Genomic DNA, 17,457 nt, shown 5'->3' on the forward strand with positions numbered 1-17,457 from the left:
TATCATTCAGAAGGTAGTTTCTCCTTATTTTCACCCACTGGATAATTCTCAGAGGGAATGTTTCAGCTGTATTTGTTGTTGAACATGTGAACAGGTTAAACTGTTGTATATTGATATTAATAACTGATTGAAATTTAGGATATTAATTTATTATGAAGGGAAAATATAGCAATAAACCAATGTACTACAAATTCTAGCTGAATTTGGTATTATGACTCTTCTAATGTCATATAATTTACAGACAAATGCAACATTTTCTTTTCTCCTCGTATTTTAATGGCACTGAAAATTCCCGGAAAATTACTGGAATATGAATTTCTGTATGAGAACTTTGAGTATGAGAATAACAAAATGCTCAGAGTTCAATGGTGCAAAGACAAAAATGTCTTGGACCATGCACCATTCATTTGCATTTTAGCATCTATTTAAATTCGGTGTTTTCTCCAAATTTGTAAGCTGTTTCAACAGTTAATCTGCAAGGAGTTGGTGAATATAAATCTCGCAGAAGCATGCTAACTTTTTTCTATCAAGCTAAAAGGGAAAGGGTAATTCATTTTAAGTGTATTGATGTTAGAAGAGCTTTGAATAGCATTTTATCTGCAATACTGTACTTGAAAGGAACGAAGCGCAAGTTAAACAAACAGTAACAAAGAATGCATTTTTTTCAGGGGTGGTCCTCTTGGAAAATGTTAACCACATTAAAGTAGGTAGTTATTGAAATATGCAATTAATTTTAAGTTGATAGAAGTTGAAACTGTCATTCACCTGAGCAGGTGGTGGAAGAACCTTCTTGCGTATCTGCTGATTGGGTCCCTGTACTCCAGCACAGTTGTATCCAAGAGGGGTCTTGTTGGAGCATAAAAGGTTCCAAGGCTTGCCTCCAGCTGTGCTGTGGAGTTCAAACACAGCAGCAATGAAACAAGTGAAACTGTTTCAATTACAACAGGTTGCTCATGTTTGCAGTCAGTCAAATTCCTCAAACACTGATGAAATGTGATGTTGTAGGACAGATGAAATTAAAATACGACAGATTGTACAAACACAAATGTGCATATAAACTTTCACTTTGAGGCAGAGTTGACAATGACTTTGAGCAACAAAAGCTGTCAAAAGGATGAAGAAGTCCATAACACATCAAGTTCTCACCAGCAGCGTACAATTAAAAGTGACTCATAAGAGTAATACAGTTTGAACAAGTTTGTCCAGTAGAGATCAACTCTCAATTAGCTCAAATCGTCTTTGTCCTCTTAGGCAAACAACAAGGAAGTTCAGTTTTTCAGGGATTATTGTGTTACGTCAGCAGGTGACAGAACCCTTCCTGTGATGGCCTTGAGGTCTAAGGAACCTCCTTCAGCCAACAGTTCTTTAAAAGCTTTAAATAAAAGGGTCTAGAAACCCTAAGGGTTTGACTCTCCTACAGCTTGTAGTGGTGGGAAACAGGATAACTTCCCTTGTAATCAATAAAATAAAGCCCTTTTGTTACAGAAGTTCTCTCCACTTTAAATACTTTCTGACTGCTATACTCCACAGCTGGAGCTCTTAGGCATTTTTCTACATGTTTTTAATACAAAATTATAAATAATACAAGAAAATACACTATACGTTTGTGTCCCACAAGCTTAGCTGAAGTATTTGTTATGTGACTTCTGCTTGAGAGTTAACATGTAGTACAAGTCCTTATAGGCAGAACAGGGAGAATTTGCTATATATTTGCTATATTGGTTCTCCTTTCAAAGTGAATGTGCAAACTGCTACTGCTAATCAGAATTTTGTATCGGCTTTAAAAGCAAAATATAACCTATTGTCTCATTAGGCAGACAAAATCTCATTGATTTGCTGTTATTAACATTTGTTTGAACTAGCCATTTCTGTATTTAGTGATAATGGTTCTTTATTTCCAAGCACAGTTACATTTTATTTCATTAGGCTTCATAGCACTAAATGTGCTAATAGTACTGTGTTAGGAACACAGGCAAACTGTTAGTAAATTAGGTTTTATGTTATCTTAAATCTAGACAGTAAGATAAGTTGAACTTTAAAGGTATCTTCTTTCAAAGCAGCAGTCAATTTAGATTATAATTGAATACAGCAGTACCTTTGCAAAAACAAGCCGTACTCTCTTGCCATTGCTGTTTTCTTGACAGCATGTTTTGTACTTCTGAAATATTTCAAAGTACATGGAATACAAGTAACTACTAGCACAGTTATAGATTCATTAGATGGCCCAGCTTGATGTTGAAGGCAGAATAAAGATCTCAAAGATAACTGCCCCATCGCTATACATAAAAGGCCCCACTGGGTTTTGCTAATAAAAAAGAAAACAAATTACCATGCCAAATTTGTTAGATTCATATAGAATAACTCCTGGACAGAATGAAATTCCATCTGCTGTAAACAGTGTTAGGGAGCTGCATGGGGGGAAACACACAGACATCTATTTATAATGTGCATATTTTTACAACAGTTTGAAAACCAGCCCTTTTCACGGGTCCTTTTAAAAGCATGTTTTATTTAGAACTGATACACTATATTTGCAATGCAGAGATTTTTTTAATCAGATCCCCCAAAATGGATAGCTGATGGCTTGGCAGCAAGGTAGGATGCCTTGGAGTTCTTCTATCATCAAACACACCAGAATCCTAAGCATTCTTTCCTTCCACAAAAGATACCTGGTCCCCAGCTGGCTGCCTGCTATACTGGAGGATAACACCTTCACTAAATGAAGCCACTTCAAATCTTGAAGTCTACTGAGTTTCAAGATAGACAGCAAATCAAGAGGAAGGCATCACACCAGGCTTCAGCAGAGACGAGGCTGAACCTAAAATTCATCATTTCTTGTGAGGGAACCCAGCTACTACTGCAGGGGGCCAGAAGATTACAGTGAGGACAAATGCTATAATCCTAAAGGAGGCAGCAGAGGATAGTGTATTCAAAGCCTTTGGATCTTGTAATGAAAGAATGACCCTTCAAAAGCACCTTAAAAACCATACTAAAATCTCTTGTCCCCGTTGCAGGAAAACATACCTCCTTAAGTTGGTGCTGTCTCGGTTTGAATATATAACAAACATTTGAATCCTATATTAACTAACATTAGTCTGTAACATAAGCTAAATTTATGTAATGTAATAAAGTTACAGCACATATAAGATAGTGCTATATATATTAAGTCATGCCTATCCCATATATATATATTAAAATATGCATTATTTTAGTATCACTATTGATACAAATGAACTAAAATGCAATCAACACATTGATCCAGATTTTATTGAAATGACTTGTCTACATATGACATTTGATTACGGAGTACCATAATCTGACTGACTGTCTGGATTCTCACTGTTGTCTTCTTTATAAAGTCAATAAATATATTGTCATAATTCACATGAATTACAAAGACACCACAAAAATACATTAAAAAGACAATCAGTCCCTTACCTTCTCTGTCTGGTGTAAGCTTTTGTTTAAGAAGGTGATTGACAATGGTACTCAAGCATATGTAACACTGAAGACCCATTGTGTTCCAGTTCATGGTGTTCAGGACATTAATTGCCTCGTGGATCTCATCATAACGAATGTACTGGTGGATGATTTCCACAAGGCCCAGCTGTCCTCTTGTGATCACACCTTTTACAGGAAATATTAAAATCAAAGATAGTGTTATGAGTATGTAAACCAGTAGCTGACTACCTTTCAGGACAGTTAAAAATAATTGCTGTTGGTTAAATTAGGAAGTTTAAGTTAATGGGTTTCACTACTAAATTTTTATGTGATATAGCTCCTTATTATCTTGGTATATTTAGACTGAGGGTGCTTCGGACAGCAGAGAAAAACCATCAGTGAACTTCACACACGGAGGTTGAGCGAATGAGGCCAATACCTATTAGTGACAAAATAATGTAATGAAGTTTGTTTTAAACATTGTAGAAAAAGCTTATTCCCAGTTTATCATTATTGTATTGGAGGTAATAAATTCATGTTCCTGCACCTCCTTCCTGTAGGGAAATACTGCTGGACAACATTAAAAAATAGCATTTGTCTCACAGAAACATGCCTATGTATACAAGTTTACAGCAGCTGAAACTTCAAAGCAGCAGTTACTCGATTACTCTCCATATTGCAATTGCTCTAGAACTTCTAGCTTGGCAAAATTCTCTAAGTGAAGCATTTTTTCTGTGAGGCGATATAATGAAAGATATCAACATTTAGGGACCTTTGACTTACGGTTGCACATGAAATCAAGAACATGCTTGCCATAAGGGAAAAAAACGAGCAACACATTGCTCGCTCCATGGGAACATGATTTATCTACAGCACTCTATCTCTGCAAAGTAGAAATTAAAAGACTCTCAAATTTTCTTGACTTGTAGGTCTCAGCTTCTGAACAGAAAAGGTGACTGAAAAGCTGAAGAGATGTTATTTATTGTTATTTATTGTCTCTGACTACCCATACGATCATGTAACATAGGCCACACATGGCATTTTAGCAATTCTTGCTTGCTTTGGGTCACTGTGCTGCAGTATTCTTTATCACTACTGCTCCAGATACTAGAAAGAAACCAGAATACATTTACTGTTCCCCACTCTTTAAATAAAAGCATAATGTTATTTTTTTTATTTTCTCAATTTACATTCTGATGTTGTTTATCAAAACTAATTTTAAGGAAAAAATTCTGATAAAAAAGGAAACAAGCTGAATTCCAATACTGATATTAAAGCCATAGGATGGCTGGGGAAAAAAAGTCTGATAACGGAGAAAAGCAGACCTGATATATAGAAAACATACCTCACAAAACTTTCATAAATGTAGTTGTGAATATTGTTTGTGATGTAAAATAAGAATTGAGCAAAAAAAAAGTAGAGGAAAACATCTGACTATAGCTCGAGGACAAGTAACCTGCTGTGAACTTGCATATACAGATCTGACACTTTGGGAAAAAAAGCTTACATATTTATTTTTTGTAACAGAGAAATACTTCGGTTTTGTAGTGTCATTAAAGAAAAGACATGGTTGCCTATTGTATTTCACTTTACATTTGCATGTATTAAAGCCTATGGACATTATACTGTTTAATAGCCATGTTTAACCTGTGTATGTGTGATAATATCTAATTGTTATGGTAGACTTTATTCTTCCTAAATGTTTAGTGTTTTTAAAGTATTACATAAGTTGGGCAATCTTCACATTAATCACTAAGTGAAGACGAAAATACTTATTTGCATGCTCATTAAATATGATACTATATTTAAAATGCCTTTCGAGGCCAGCAATGCTGAACCACTGGCACCAGTACCAAGTTTGGCATTATCTAAGATCTCAGTTGACATCAACGACAAGAAGCCGCAATGCTTTTGAAAATGAGTTTGGCATTAAACACCAAAAATATTTGCCATTGATGTTTGAGGGTAAATTTAATATGAATCTTTTCCTGAAATAAATCTGGCTAGACAGCACAATGGAGAATTCACAGAACTTGTCCAAAATCATATGTCAGCTGGAAGTTAAAAACATATTTGCCTATTCTCATTGACATAGTTTCTTAACAGACTTTTATGGTAAACAATTCCAAGCCATGAGTTAATTATGGATTTTATTTCAGTCCTGAATGCCTGTCTGGGTTTTGCTGTCATGGACCCCTAAAATTTCCATATAATTTATATTTGCATTATTTCTTAAATAGCAGAGACCTAAAAACTGCTGAGGTTGGGAAGAGGGGCTGACTAGTCAACACAGCATTAGCTTGGTAGTGTGGCAAAATGAGAAGAAGAGGGGTAAAGCTGAAAACCAGGATGCAATAGAGAACAGCATATTTTTGCACAGTGGACTACAAAGAGGAAGGGAGGGATAAAGGGAGGGATAGAGAGAGCTTTGCCTTCACCCTAGAAGAGATTTTACAGTAATTATACAGAATGAATTTTAAAATGTGATAACTTTCAGCTGTAGAGGTCAACATCTTCCCATTTGGATGCCTGACTTCTCCTGGGTGGTGCACTTGCTTGGGAAAAAGAGGTGACAGCCAACTCACTGCCTAATTGATTTAGGAACGGTGCCCAGGGAGACAGTCCAATTAAGTTTACAAGCTGGCAATTAGCAGGAAAGGCCTCTAAATCCCTGCACTGAGAGCCTGCTTGCCTTCGTAAGAACATAAATGTGCTAAAGATAGCAAGAGGAAAGCTGTGCTTTCTGGAAAGCTGTTGTGAGAAAACCCCACAAGGGAGGACTGACGAAAAGCAAGGTAGATGTGGGTAGAGTGCCTTCTGCTTGACAGGTAAGAGGTAATTTAGAGGGGTTTTTTTTAATGGCCAACATGCACAAAAACATCAAATAACTGTTATAATTAGTGTTCCCGAGTACTCTGCAACTATTAAACCTGTTATTGAACATAATGCAGCTGAATTATCTCAAAATAAATGATAACTTGTAAACAGTTTTTCAATAGTATTTTTGGGTAACAGGAATAATCTAGATCAGCTCTTTTAAAACTATACAACTATAAGCCAATCCAACATTTTTGTTGCTAACATCCTATTATATTAATTTACCTTTTTGCAGTGGCATACTTAGTTTTTTTTAAATTCAGTCTTTCAAATGTTTAGGTCTGCAGTACTTTTAGACAGGATTTTTCCCCACAAAAGCACATACATGTCTCAATCAGTAAAGAAATAAAGTAGATTTTCAAACTTTACTGTCACCTATTTTTTTTAAAAAAGGCTTCTTCCTAATCTCAATAGCTTTATACAAAAGAATCATAAAAAACTCCTGTAAAGATCTACAAAGGCAATCCGGTTTCCTTGGACAGACAATGGGTAAAATGCTGAAATTTTCCAGGATGAGTATATTCGACATGGCTGTCTGCCCTGATGAAACACTGGCTTGGTAGTCAGAAGATTTAAGCATGATTGTTTTTTTAGCTCTCACAGAGGGTTTGCACCACTGTAACTTGCCTGACTTGAATGGAGTGAATACAGTTCTCACTGATGAGCAACTGCAGGGGTTTTATTCTTAGTTCAGCCACTGACTCGTCGTGTAACTCTTGGAAAGCCTTTTAGCTTTCATAAAAGAAAAAAGCTTTCGTGCTTCTTGTTTTCTGTTTGTAAAAGGAAGATAGTTATGGTTTTGCTGTCTTAAAGGCTCCTTATGCCTAAAATGAGAAGTGCTATATAAATTCTAAAATTAGTATCATTACTTATTCTTTTATTCACAACTACTGGTGAATTAATTGAGAGACCAAACTTCTCTGAAGGTTATAAAAACCCTCCTTCTTGTGTGAAAAGTCTTCAAGGAAAGAAATGGTGTAACTTCATGTACTGAAGTGAGGAAGAACAGAGTACTGGGACAAACATACATTATAAGGGAAAGGACAGTTGCGTCATACACACAAAAAAATAATTTAGGAAAGAAAATAACATTACTATCCTATTATTAAAAATAACTTATTTTAGCTTGTTAGGGGTATTACTACCGAATGAATACAATTCCTAAAATTATGTACTACAGAGTCAAAGAATTTTCAATATGAGAAATTGTTATGCTTTATTAAAGTAGCAGGTAACATAATGGGACCCTGATCCAACAACAGATCAGGGTCCTGTTCTGTCAGACCCCACATGAAAAGATACTAAGTAAATGTGAAACATAATGAACTCCTCAGTTCACATCTTCAGATACCATTGGAACTATGTTCTTTTAAGGCTATGGTCCCGTACATCTAAAATGAGGGTGTTGCTTGCAAACTACAAAAAACTTGTGAGGTACAGACGTTTCCTTGAGAGCTCAAGGTTCAATAGATGTGCTCAGTAACTTACCAAGTTTAAAGTGAAGTACTCCTAAGGGTCCTTTGTCGAATCTAACCAACAAAAGATCATGAGTATCTGTGCCGTCAGTGCTGGCAGATGCAACTTGAGGAGCAGCCCATTGGATCTGGATGAGGCTGCTAGGCATGTCAAAGTGTTTACTGAATTGCAGAGTTGCCTCAGGTGAATAGTCTTGTGCTAAGAGCTGAATTTTAATTGGGGACAGTGCCGTGTCAAAGAGTTGCAGCTGCCCTTGAGAGCTACCAACCATGAATATGGCTCCGGAAGGGTGATAGGTTATTAAAGCAGGCAACAGTTCTGCTTGGGCTAACAGAGTCACTTGGTTGTAGGCTTCATACAGAATTATTGACGAATCTTCACAACCCAGGACTAGTTTGTCTTCTGTAACGTCTCTGCAACAGCTGATGGCCTTGGATCGTAGTGGTATTCTGGTGACTGCCGCACACTGAATTTTGTTCCTAACACACTTGTAGACACAGCTGTCAGCCATGGGCTCTTTGTCTGTGGAGATGGAGTGCTCTACTGTGTAAACCTGATAAGGCTGATTAGTGCTGAAGCTAGCATCTAATGGATCCCATTCTGTACGGACATAACTCAGAACCTGGAAAAAATCCAAAATATTTTGGTAGTCATTTGTAACAATGTATTCTTACTTTGATTTAAAAAATAGACTGCTGCAAATATGCTTTCCCATGGGTCTGTAAGCTAAAACAGATATGCATTTTAGAAATGGAGTTGTAAAATCTACTGTTTTAACTTTTAAAATGTTAATTCCTTTGATTAAAAAAAACCTGCAATATAGTTTGAGCCATATTTGTTTGTCCAGAGTATAAAATAGGTTAGCAGAACAGAAGATAAAAGAGGGGATGGTCCTAACAGTGTTTGTAAGAGGAGAAATGAGCAGCTGACTGATATAAAGGAATAACTGATTATTCACAAGTGGGGTGGGGGAGAAATCCCCAAATTTCTGGAAAAATTTATAATAGGTTACTCTGAGCATCACACATACAGGATTTTTGATCATTTGCTCTGGGCCATGGTAACAGAAAATATTACACTGTAGTGGTAGAAATGATGGCATGTTTAAACAATATATACTATACATTGCCAAATGAGTAGGTGGTAGATGTTCTTTGGTGCCATACAGCTTTAGATGCAGAATAAATGAATTTGTGATAGTGAAAAAGGGGGACCATTTAGGGGTATTTGAAGGTTGAATGAACTGGAAGAAGAACAGAATATGATAGGAAGGCAGAATATGACACAAAGACAGCAGCTGGCAAAGAGCAAGAAACATTAGTGTAGAAACATGGGAAGTACCATAAAGTGATGGAGGCAACAGTGGAGACCAATGAAGATTCATGTCCTATAATGTATGGGCTCGAATGAGAGGTGTTGTACAGGACTCGAACAGGGAAACTGTGGGAGAAATACCAGCTGTAAATAAGTTACAAATTAGCTTATGAAAAGCTATTTCTCTGAAAGAGGGAGAAAACCAATGTGTCTAGAAGAATGAGAGTAGTGGAAGTCAGTCGAAACTTGCTGGTGTTTGTTCATGCAGAAATAAAGAGTGAAAGGAAAATGTCAAACTGAGCCAAACCCCACCCTCAGGTATACCCATAGCATTCTTCACACTATAAACTAAAGCTGCTGACCTGCCACTAATTTTGGAAGCCCCTTCTTTTGAGTCCAGGTGGTATGCAAGTACCACTTACACAGAAAGGGGTAACAAATGTGATTAAAAGGCAGAGAGAGGGTGAGGGAGGAAATCTGGAAATTTCAGGTTGAAATCAGAAATGCACACATAATGTTAAAGCAGTTTAAATTTATCAGATCACAAGACCAACTGAACATATACTTTAGCCTTTCATCCTGCAAAGGAGAATAAGAAATCAAGATTTTTTTTTTGGCATACCACCCATTACTTCAGAAGCAACTGATGAATTTATAAACAAGTTATTCAGGATGTTGATCAGACTGATTGGGATGTTGTGTTCTGACAGTTTACTTATTTTGTCAGCAAAAGGGTTTCTCATTCAAAAGAAAGAAAAAAGGATTATTGCAATTCTGCAGCTGCAAACCAGCTGCTGGTTAATACAAAAGTCTTAGCTACTTTAAGATGAGTAGTAAGGGACATGCAAAGAACCACTTAATGCAAAAGCACCTAATACGGAAGCCAATGCATGCAACTTGTGAAAACCATGTAAACTGATTTCAACAGAGTAGTGATCAATGAAAATATATACCAAAGAGGAAATAAAAGATTAAATTACTTATATAGTCTGAAAAACATTTTCTCACACCCACCGTTCCCTCACCAATGACTTAGCCTGGTCATTGCAACTAGTCATTTATGCCCACAAAAGTGCAGTGGCTACTGTGCAGATGTTAGAACTGCTGAAATGTGTAGCTTATTAGGGTGTTAAATTGCGTAGCAAGGAAACCCGTAAAAGAGGTTATTGTGGACAAAGGATTACTGTGACCACAGAGCTCTCTAACCCCAAATAAAGACAAGGTGAAGTGTTATTGTTTGTTCTGCAGTTTTCCCTAGGAGTATGTATAGAGACCCAGGTAGCTGCCTTTCAAATATGTGAAATAGAAATCTTGCCCAAGCAAGTCTTCAAAGCTTCCTATAACTTCAGTGAAATGAGCCTTGAGGCCCTCTGGGACTCAGATTTCTGTCTTCCTGTGGCAGGTTTCAATGCACTGCATTATTCATCTACATATTTTGATCCAAACCCAGTGTTCCTCTCTGGACATCTCCTCACAAGCTACAAGAAAGTCATGAAGATCCACAGAATAATCAAGCCTATGAGAGACGAAAAACTGAAAGCACTATTAAATTATGAAGAGAGACTGGCCTTGAAGGTTAAGACAATAGAGAAGAAAACACGTGAAACATGGATTTTACAACTCCATAGGAGTGACTGCTGGAAAACAGCAATGGAAATAGTCACAGAAAAAGAAATGTTGTCATCTGATTGTTTGAGAGTCAGCAAGCAAACTGAATCCAATTAATAATTCTGTTCTGCCTTGTTAGAGCAAAAGTGGGACAAAATGTTGCTTGATACTTTGAATTTAAAAGAAAGTAAAATCTGATATTTTGGAAGGCTAATTTAATGAGCCTTGAGATGAAAAGCTTCCTAGCTTCACATTATTTTGAGAGCAAATCCTTGAAATGAAGTCTAGGGTAGGGCTGGTTGCTGTATATAATGCAATTCTAAACTAGGAAAAAGTTCCTGCGAGGAAAGAAAGACTATTTGCTGCTTTTCAAAACATAAGTTTTGACATAACGTTTAAACAAATTAGGTTTAAAGGAAACTTTTCTAGACACTACTGTTCATATTCTGGCTGAAAACAAGAGAAACCTTTCTCCTTAGATTGCAACAGATAAGCTGCTTCTCATGCATCAGTGGCCTCATGTGCCTCTTGGAGGAAGAGTACCAAGCCGAGAGACCTCTTTGTTCTGGTTTCCAGTTTTGCTGAATGTAACTGGTATTTGGCACTCCGAAGGGGAAAAAAAATGGATATTCTCTTTCATTTAAGAGGGAAGATTTGAGTTTCTCTGTCAGAATTTACTCTTATTATTAATTCTTCATGCTGCTAATTGGAAAACTAAAGCAGAGAGACATACAACTACTGAAACATGTTAATAAGGCTAAGATAATGCTTTCAAAAAATAAGAAGTCTAACAATCAAAACATCTTTTTTTTTTTTTTTTTTCCCCCCAAGAAGATGGCACTCCATTACCTGCCAATTGTTTTTCTATCTGGTAAGTAGCCACATGCTAGTAATTGTAGTGCACATAGTGCTTTAGCAGTCCATTTAAAGGAATCCGCTGGGATTCCTTTCCGGTGAGCAGTAGTTCTCTGGAACCCTAAAGGGGAACATTAAAACAGCAATATATCTTTAAGTTAACAAAACATTTGCTTGGGGAATGGGAAGGCAAAAGCTGGAGGAGTTCCCTCAGAAGTGGGTAGGACAACTGTAGGATTTGCAGAGGAGGGGACAGGGCAGTGGATCTAAAAAGACAGAGCCGTAATATCACATGGCGGGGTGTATAATCTCTTTCAGTGTTAAGTACTTTCCATAAATCTTGGACTAACCATTTAGCCTTGGATTTCAAGGGAAGATTTCTGGAAGTACTTTGCATGAAGTAAAACCAATTACTTTCTGTAAAATAAAAAAATAAATAATAAAACACTTTAAAAGTCCCTTTTAGTTTTGTGACATGTACACTACAAAAATACAGTAAATGTATTTAAATATTGTCCACATAATTTATGCATATTTCCCTTATTAATGTGGCAGTCACACACCACTACTGCACATTTATATTGTTTTCCCCTTGCAGTACTGGCCTGTGCTCTGCATCAGCTAATCAGCAGGATGAGGGATACTATACATGTCAAGTTCTCAAATCCTAGCGTCAGAAATCATAACAATCCAAGTAAAGGAATCTGTTAATCTTTGTAAATAAGGGGCCTGAATTATGCTAGTTAAAGTACTTTCTTTCATTTTAAGTTTGAAAGAAATAATAGCACTAGCTTGTGTGAGCAGTATCACTCTTCTCAGTGCAAATCTTTGAACGCTTAAAATTGAAGTATTTTGCATAGAGTGCTGGGAAAGGATAAACTCCACATAACAAAACAAGTAAGAGTTTTAACCAGTAGTTCTTAAGCAGAAAATTGGCTTACCAGGCAGATAAAAAAAGAAAACAAAAGAAACAGAAAAATAAGCTTGCTGTGACTGAATTGTGTGTCTTTCAGATGAGAAAAATGTTTGATTTATTTTATGGATGTTAAAAAAAAAATGCTTATTTAATTTCACACAGTGAGGCTCCAAATAACAACAAACACTTCAATTAGAAATGTCGAGTGGGAAGTGTAGTGCACACTAGAGTAAAATAGTTTTAAATACAGCACTGTGAAGATGGAAGAAAAATAAACAACCCTATTTTTAAACATTTCTAAAATAAAAATGCAAGGCTCCTACTCTAGGTTACTTATTTGGCTGCATTGTATTTACAGTCCCACATGCAATCTTATTATTTAGATCTTCAGCCAACATTTATTCTTATTTTCTTTCAAAATTTATCATCATCATCTTTATCCCATATTATTCATTGAACTTTTAACCCAATGTGACATCAAGGATTTTACAGTCTTTGCTATATGTGTGAGAGAGGTATTTCAGCTATTCAGTCACACACCGTAGATGTTTTTCTGAGTGCTACAGTAATTAGCTCACTTATAAAAGTCGGATAGCTACAGTAGGATAGCTCACTCATAAAAGATCTGCTGTGCTTATTTCACAAGTTTGAGGCACAATGTGGAAGCAATAACTATTAAATATTATCTCTTGGGAGAAAGAAAAATAATATTCTCTCTCGGGCAAATTATTTTTTCTACAAGGTTGAAGTATAATTTCAGTGATTTGCACTAGCACTAAATGGAGTGAAAATAAACATGGCCAAGACAAATGCAAAGTACTACAGTAACTGAGCCCTGGCATCATCACCTCCTGTTAATTTATGTTTGCAGAATAAAGTTCATGTTGATTTTAACATTACTTTCTCTCAAAGCATTTAATCCAAGCATGATTTCACATCAGATCCTATTTATTCATAGCAAATTGTCTGAAATGATTTCTGGAAGATTCCTCTTCTGGTTTTGAAATCAAAATACCAGCATTATCTCCACAAGGAGACAATTTAAATAACATCCTTGATCATTGATACTTTAACAAAGAAGAAACAAACACACCCCAAATAATTAAATAAATAAATTGGAGAATGGATGAGTTTACTAGAGGAAACCAATGCACGCAAGAAAGCAGACAAAGGTTCAACAGACAAATACTCCTGCAGCAACTTGCATGCATGTACATAAATGTACATTGCACACCAAAGCAAAGTCATATCTTAATGAGAAAAGCACTTTTATTTCTTCAGGGGATGATTCCTCACCAAATCTTACAGCATTCAACAAACACTGATCTCAAGAAAAAAAAATGGAGTTAAGCAAGTCAAGATTTACAAGAAAAAAGTTCTTTCTGTTTTTAGAGGAATAATGTCTACCTTTAGCCTTAATAGTAGCAAATGTTAAAACATAAAGCCACACAGCACAATTCAAATCAAATTTATAGTGTATCTAAAATGTAAAATGTGTTTCCTCCATCAAGCTGAAAAGCTGCTTAAGTACACAATACCCCAAAGACCGTGTGTGCAATGTGAATCATCCCAATGCAGAACTTGTAGTTACATGTAGTTATCATGATGAGGGGTTGAGTTGCCTTGTCCCAGAGCTATTCCTGTCCTCCTCCTAATAAGCACTCTTCTAGTGGGCAGCAAATATCACTCAGAAAATTCTTCCAGGGAGGAATAAGTATCATCCAAGTGCCCCATTTACCTTTGCTCTGCCACAACAATAAGAGTGTCAGTAGCTGGCAGATCTTTTTGTGGTTTTTGTAGGTCAGCACCAAGGTGCTGTAGAACAGCTGTGGGTAGCACCCATTCATTTCCTCAGGCTGGATTTACTTTTTCATAAACCCAATATGCCAAACAGCTCTTTATGGGCTACACATTCAGCAATTCCTGCTTTTCTCTTAATTCTAGATAATAATGCTGTTTTACCCAAGCGATACTACTGTTTTCAAGTAAAATGTTGGTGGTATTATTTTAATACACTTCTTTTTGATAAATGGTCCAAACTGAATCAGTTCATGCTTCTCATTCTTCTTCTGTTGACAATAATAATTTAGTGGGAGAAAATTCATATTATTGGTCAAATACGGTAAATATGGGTTTACTTTCATGCATAACAATGGCATGTCATGGTTTTATTCCAGGTCTATACCTGAGGAACACTACAAATGGTAAAGGAGTAGAGGCAAAGAGTGGCAAATAAGCATGCTTACAGAAACACTGTATTTTTGTGGTATCTGACCTAGAGAGTAACTGTTTAGAAGCTGCCTAGAAATGCTAACTATGTCTTTGCTCACGTTTAAGCTATCAAAAATTTATTTAATCAAAATATCAAGCTATCAAATAAGCCCTCAGAAGTTAAAGGTGTTCATTTAAAGTTCCCCTCCAAGAAGTAGGGGAAAAATGTACCACAGTTAATTGCAGACTGGGGATTGATGCTACTTCTAGAGCTGCTGGGTTATGACATTCCCCATCCATGCACCGGAATTTAACTACTGCCCATAAGGAGCCCTAGAGAAATCAAGAAAAAAAAAATCCAAACAGTACCATAGGTTACATGTCATGGATACATAAGGGAAGCGTATAGGCAGAGTGTCTTGAGCCTTACGCAGCAGCTCGCTGAGCATCCAAGAGATAAGTACATGGAACAGACTAACTGACAACCAGCAAGACAGTTTGTTACCTATATATGACTAAGTTTTCCATAGCCCTGGCATAGTGCTTGGTATTTTATTGACAAATACAGGAAAAGAAATTTCATCCAAAGATCTTAGATTTAAAACAGACAAGTACAGGCAAAGAATCAGAAAAGGGAAAGCAACTGAACAGTTAAATTTGGCAGTTCTGCTTTTAAAAATAATTTTCTTCTATTTATATTACAATATGGGCTAAATTAAAAGGATTATGAGTTTAGGCCTAAAGGCTCAGTGAATGCTTATTATCATTATTGTGTTAAGCACCAGTGATGTGCTTGGGACTATACTAGACAGCCTCAGCCCTGAGCAATTTAAAGTCTAAACCAGAAAAGGATAAAACAAGGTGTATTGAAAGATGCAGAGCAATGCTGTAATTTGGAAATCTCCCTATAATATATAAAATGAAATGGAGAAAGCTTTAAACTGACAGGGTGGTTTCTGTGAATTTCTTAGAAGAAATGAGTCTCTAAAAAACATCTCAGAAAATAGAGATTGCAAACTGCTATGTTGGCATTAGGAAGCTTTCTGGAAGACGTGGGAAGGAAACAAAAGGCACGGGAATGTCGCTGTCAGAACCTGGACATATGGAAGTCACGGTAAGAAATAAGATCTGAAATGTTAGTAGGATGAAGTTTCATAATATAAAACTGGTACAGGGACTAGGCTGAAAAAAGTTACAAAGAATAGATGCACGTTTTAGCTACCAGAGTAATTTTTATATGTGATTCGGCATAGCTGCAGGGGGAATTGAGAACTGCAGGTGTATATCAGGCAGATGAGAGAGATGAGTCAAAGATGACCGCTAGTGGAGAGAGGTCAATTGAAACGAAGTAAAGACGGCAGAACTGGAGGTAATTTAAACTTAAATTCTACAGTGACTAATGACTGAAATAAGAAAGAAAAGCTGTCTCAACTACCTTTTCTCCTTTGTTTTCACTATATAGACAATCCCAAGGGAAAAAAAGGTCACTGAAATTAATATTAGTTATCAAAGTAATAATTCCAAGACATTAAAACATTTACATCTTCCCTAATTAAAGAGAACAGGATATTGTTTATAAGAGCAGCTTATTCTAAAGTGTTACTTAGGGTTTTTTCCCTACAGGGAAATAGCCTGTAATAGCTACTCCAGAACAGCTATTCCACAGCTGATCCTCAAGTTTGTGCTCTTCTCCCACAGTCAGTGCCTTTCTAGTCCATATTAGTAGTGGCTTAAGCTAAACTGAAAATAAAACTCCAAACACAGGAGCATCTATACAAGATGCTAGTCCAGAACAGCTTTTACATCTTAAATTCAGGCTCCAGTCCTTTTCAGAGTAAGGCCAGATAGCTTCATTTTTAAGTTTTTACCTATCATAAGAAACTGGATTGAAATATTCTTAAATAGATGAAGTAAAAATGAAATAGATGAAATGGAAACATCTGTGTAAAAAGGTAAGCTAAGCAAGTGTCAGGAAGGTCAGCTTGTAGCCTTGTTCTAACTTGTAGCTTACATTCCCACCTGTAGATGGGGAATTTTGACTTTTTCTTTATGAAAAAAATTGGTCCCTGATTTGATCAATACTTATAGCAACAATTTAAGCAGCATCTGGTGTAGCTAAAATTTTATAATAAAACACTAAAACAGATGTAAAATGCCTATCAGTTAACATTGCAGACAATGTAAAATAATTGCATTAGACAAGCATTCAACAGCTACAGTTTCTAACTCAGACTAGAATTTTCAGTGGTACTCTGACACTTTTATTTTCAGTGTTAGCAGCTCCAAAGCTATTCCATTATAAAGATCTAACTTCCTTGCTAAATTTCTCAGATTGCCAGTTTTGATGTGAAAATAGTAAACATACTAAATAAGGTGCTTTTTTCATTAAATAATGAACCTTTGTTTTTAAGATTAGAATGGCTGATCTTCCTTTCTTATGTTTTTATCATATCTGTTCTTTATATCTACCTGAATATGCATTTAAGTTGAATAGTTATTTCTTTAGCAAATCCGAAAAATCATGTAACAAGAGAGTTCAGCACTTTACCTCCAATTTGCCATGTGCACAGCCTAATAGCAATAGGTTGGCTCTGTCCCTCTCACAGGAAATAGGAGACCAAGGCCATGCTCCATCACTAGTTGCTGACCACCAGCAAATGACCATATCTTGCATACAGTTTATTGCCAGGTGACGTTTCATCCTTCTACCTTCTGGTCCAAGTATATCAATATAAGAAATCTGATGGAAAAAAAATGCA

At 36.3% G+C, this 17,457-nt stretch overlaps 1 protein-coding gene across 7 annotated transcripts in view; it reads right to left on the minus strand.

Annotated features, from left to right (window-relative positions):
* The window catches only part of WDPCP (WD repeat containing planar cell polarity effector), a 160,223-nt gene that overhangs the window by 68,627 nt on the left and 74,139 nt on the right, over positions 1 to 17,457 (minus strand). For 4 of the 7 annotated variants that reach the window (XM_075496811.1, XM_075496810.1, XM_075496814.1 and 1 more), the window contains 5 exons: positions 17,247 to 17,438; positions 14,930 to 15,031; positions 7,807 to 8,416; positions 3,439 to 3,627; positions 766 to 889 (listed from right to left, as the gene is read on the minus strand). In XM_075496811.1, the coding sequence (XP_075352926.1) occupies positions 766 to 889; positions 3,439 to 3,627; positions 7,807 to 8,416; positions 14,930 to 15,031; positions 17,247 to 17,438 (1,217 nt within the window). The remainder of the gene's footprint in view (positions 1 to 765; positions 890 to 3,438; positions 3,628 to 7,806; positions 8,417 to 14,929; positions 15,032 to 17,246; positions 17,439 to 17,457) is intronic. The other 3 variants (XM_075496813.1, XM_075496812.1, XM_075496816.1) reach the window with 1 other exon arrangement.

This window comes from Mycteria americana, chromosome 3, assembly GCF_035582795.1.
Source record: "Mycteria americana isolate JAX WOST 10 ecotype Jacksonville Zoo and Gardens chromosome 3, USCA_MyAme_1.0, whole genome shotgun sequence".
Classification (NCBI taxonomy): Eukaryota; Metazoa; Chordata; class Aves; order Ciconiiformes; family Ciconiidae; genus Mycteria; species Mycteria americana.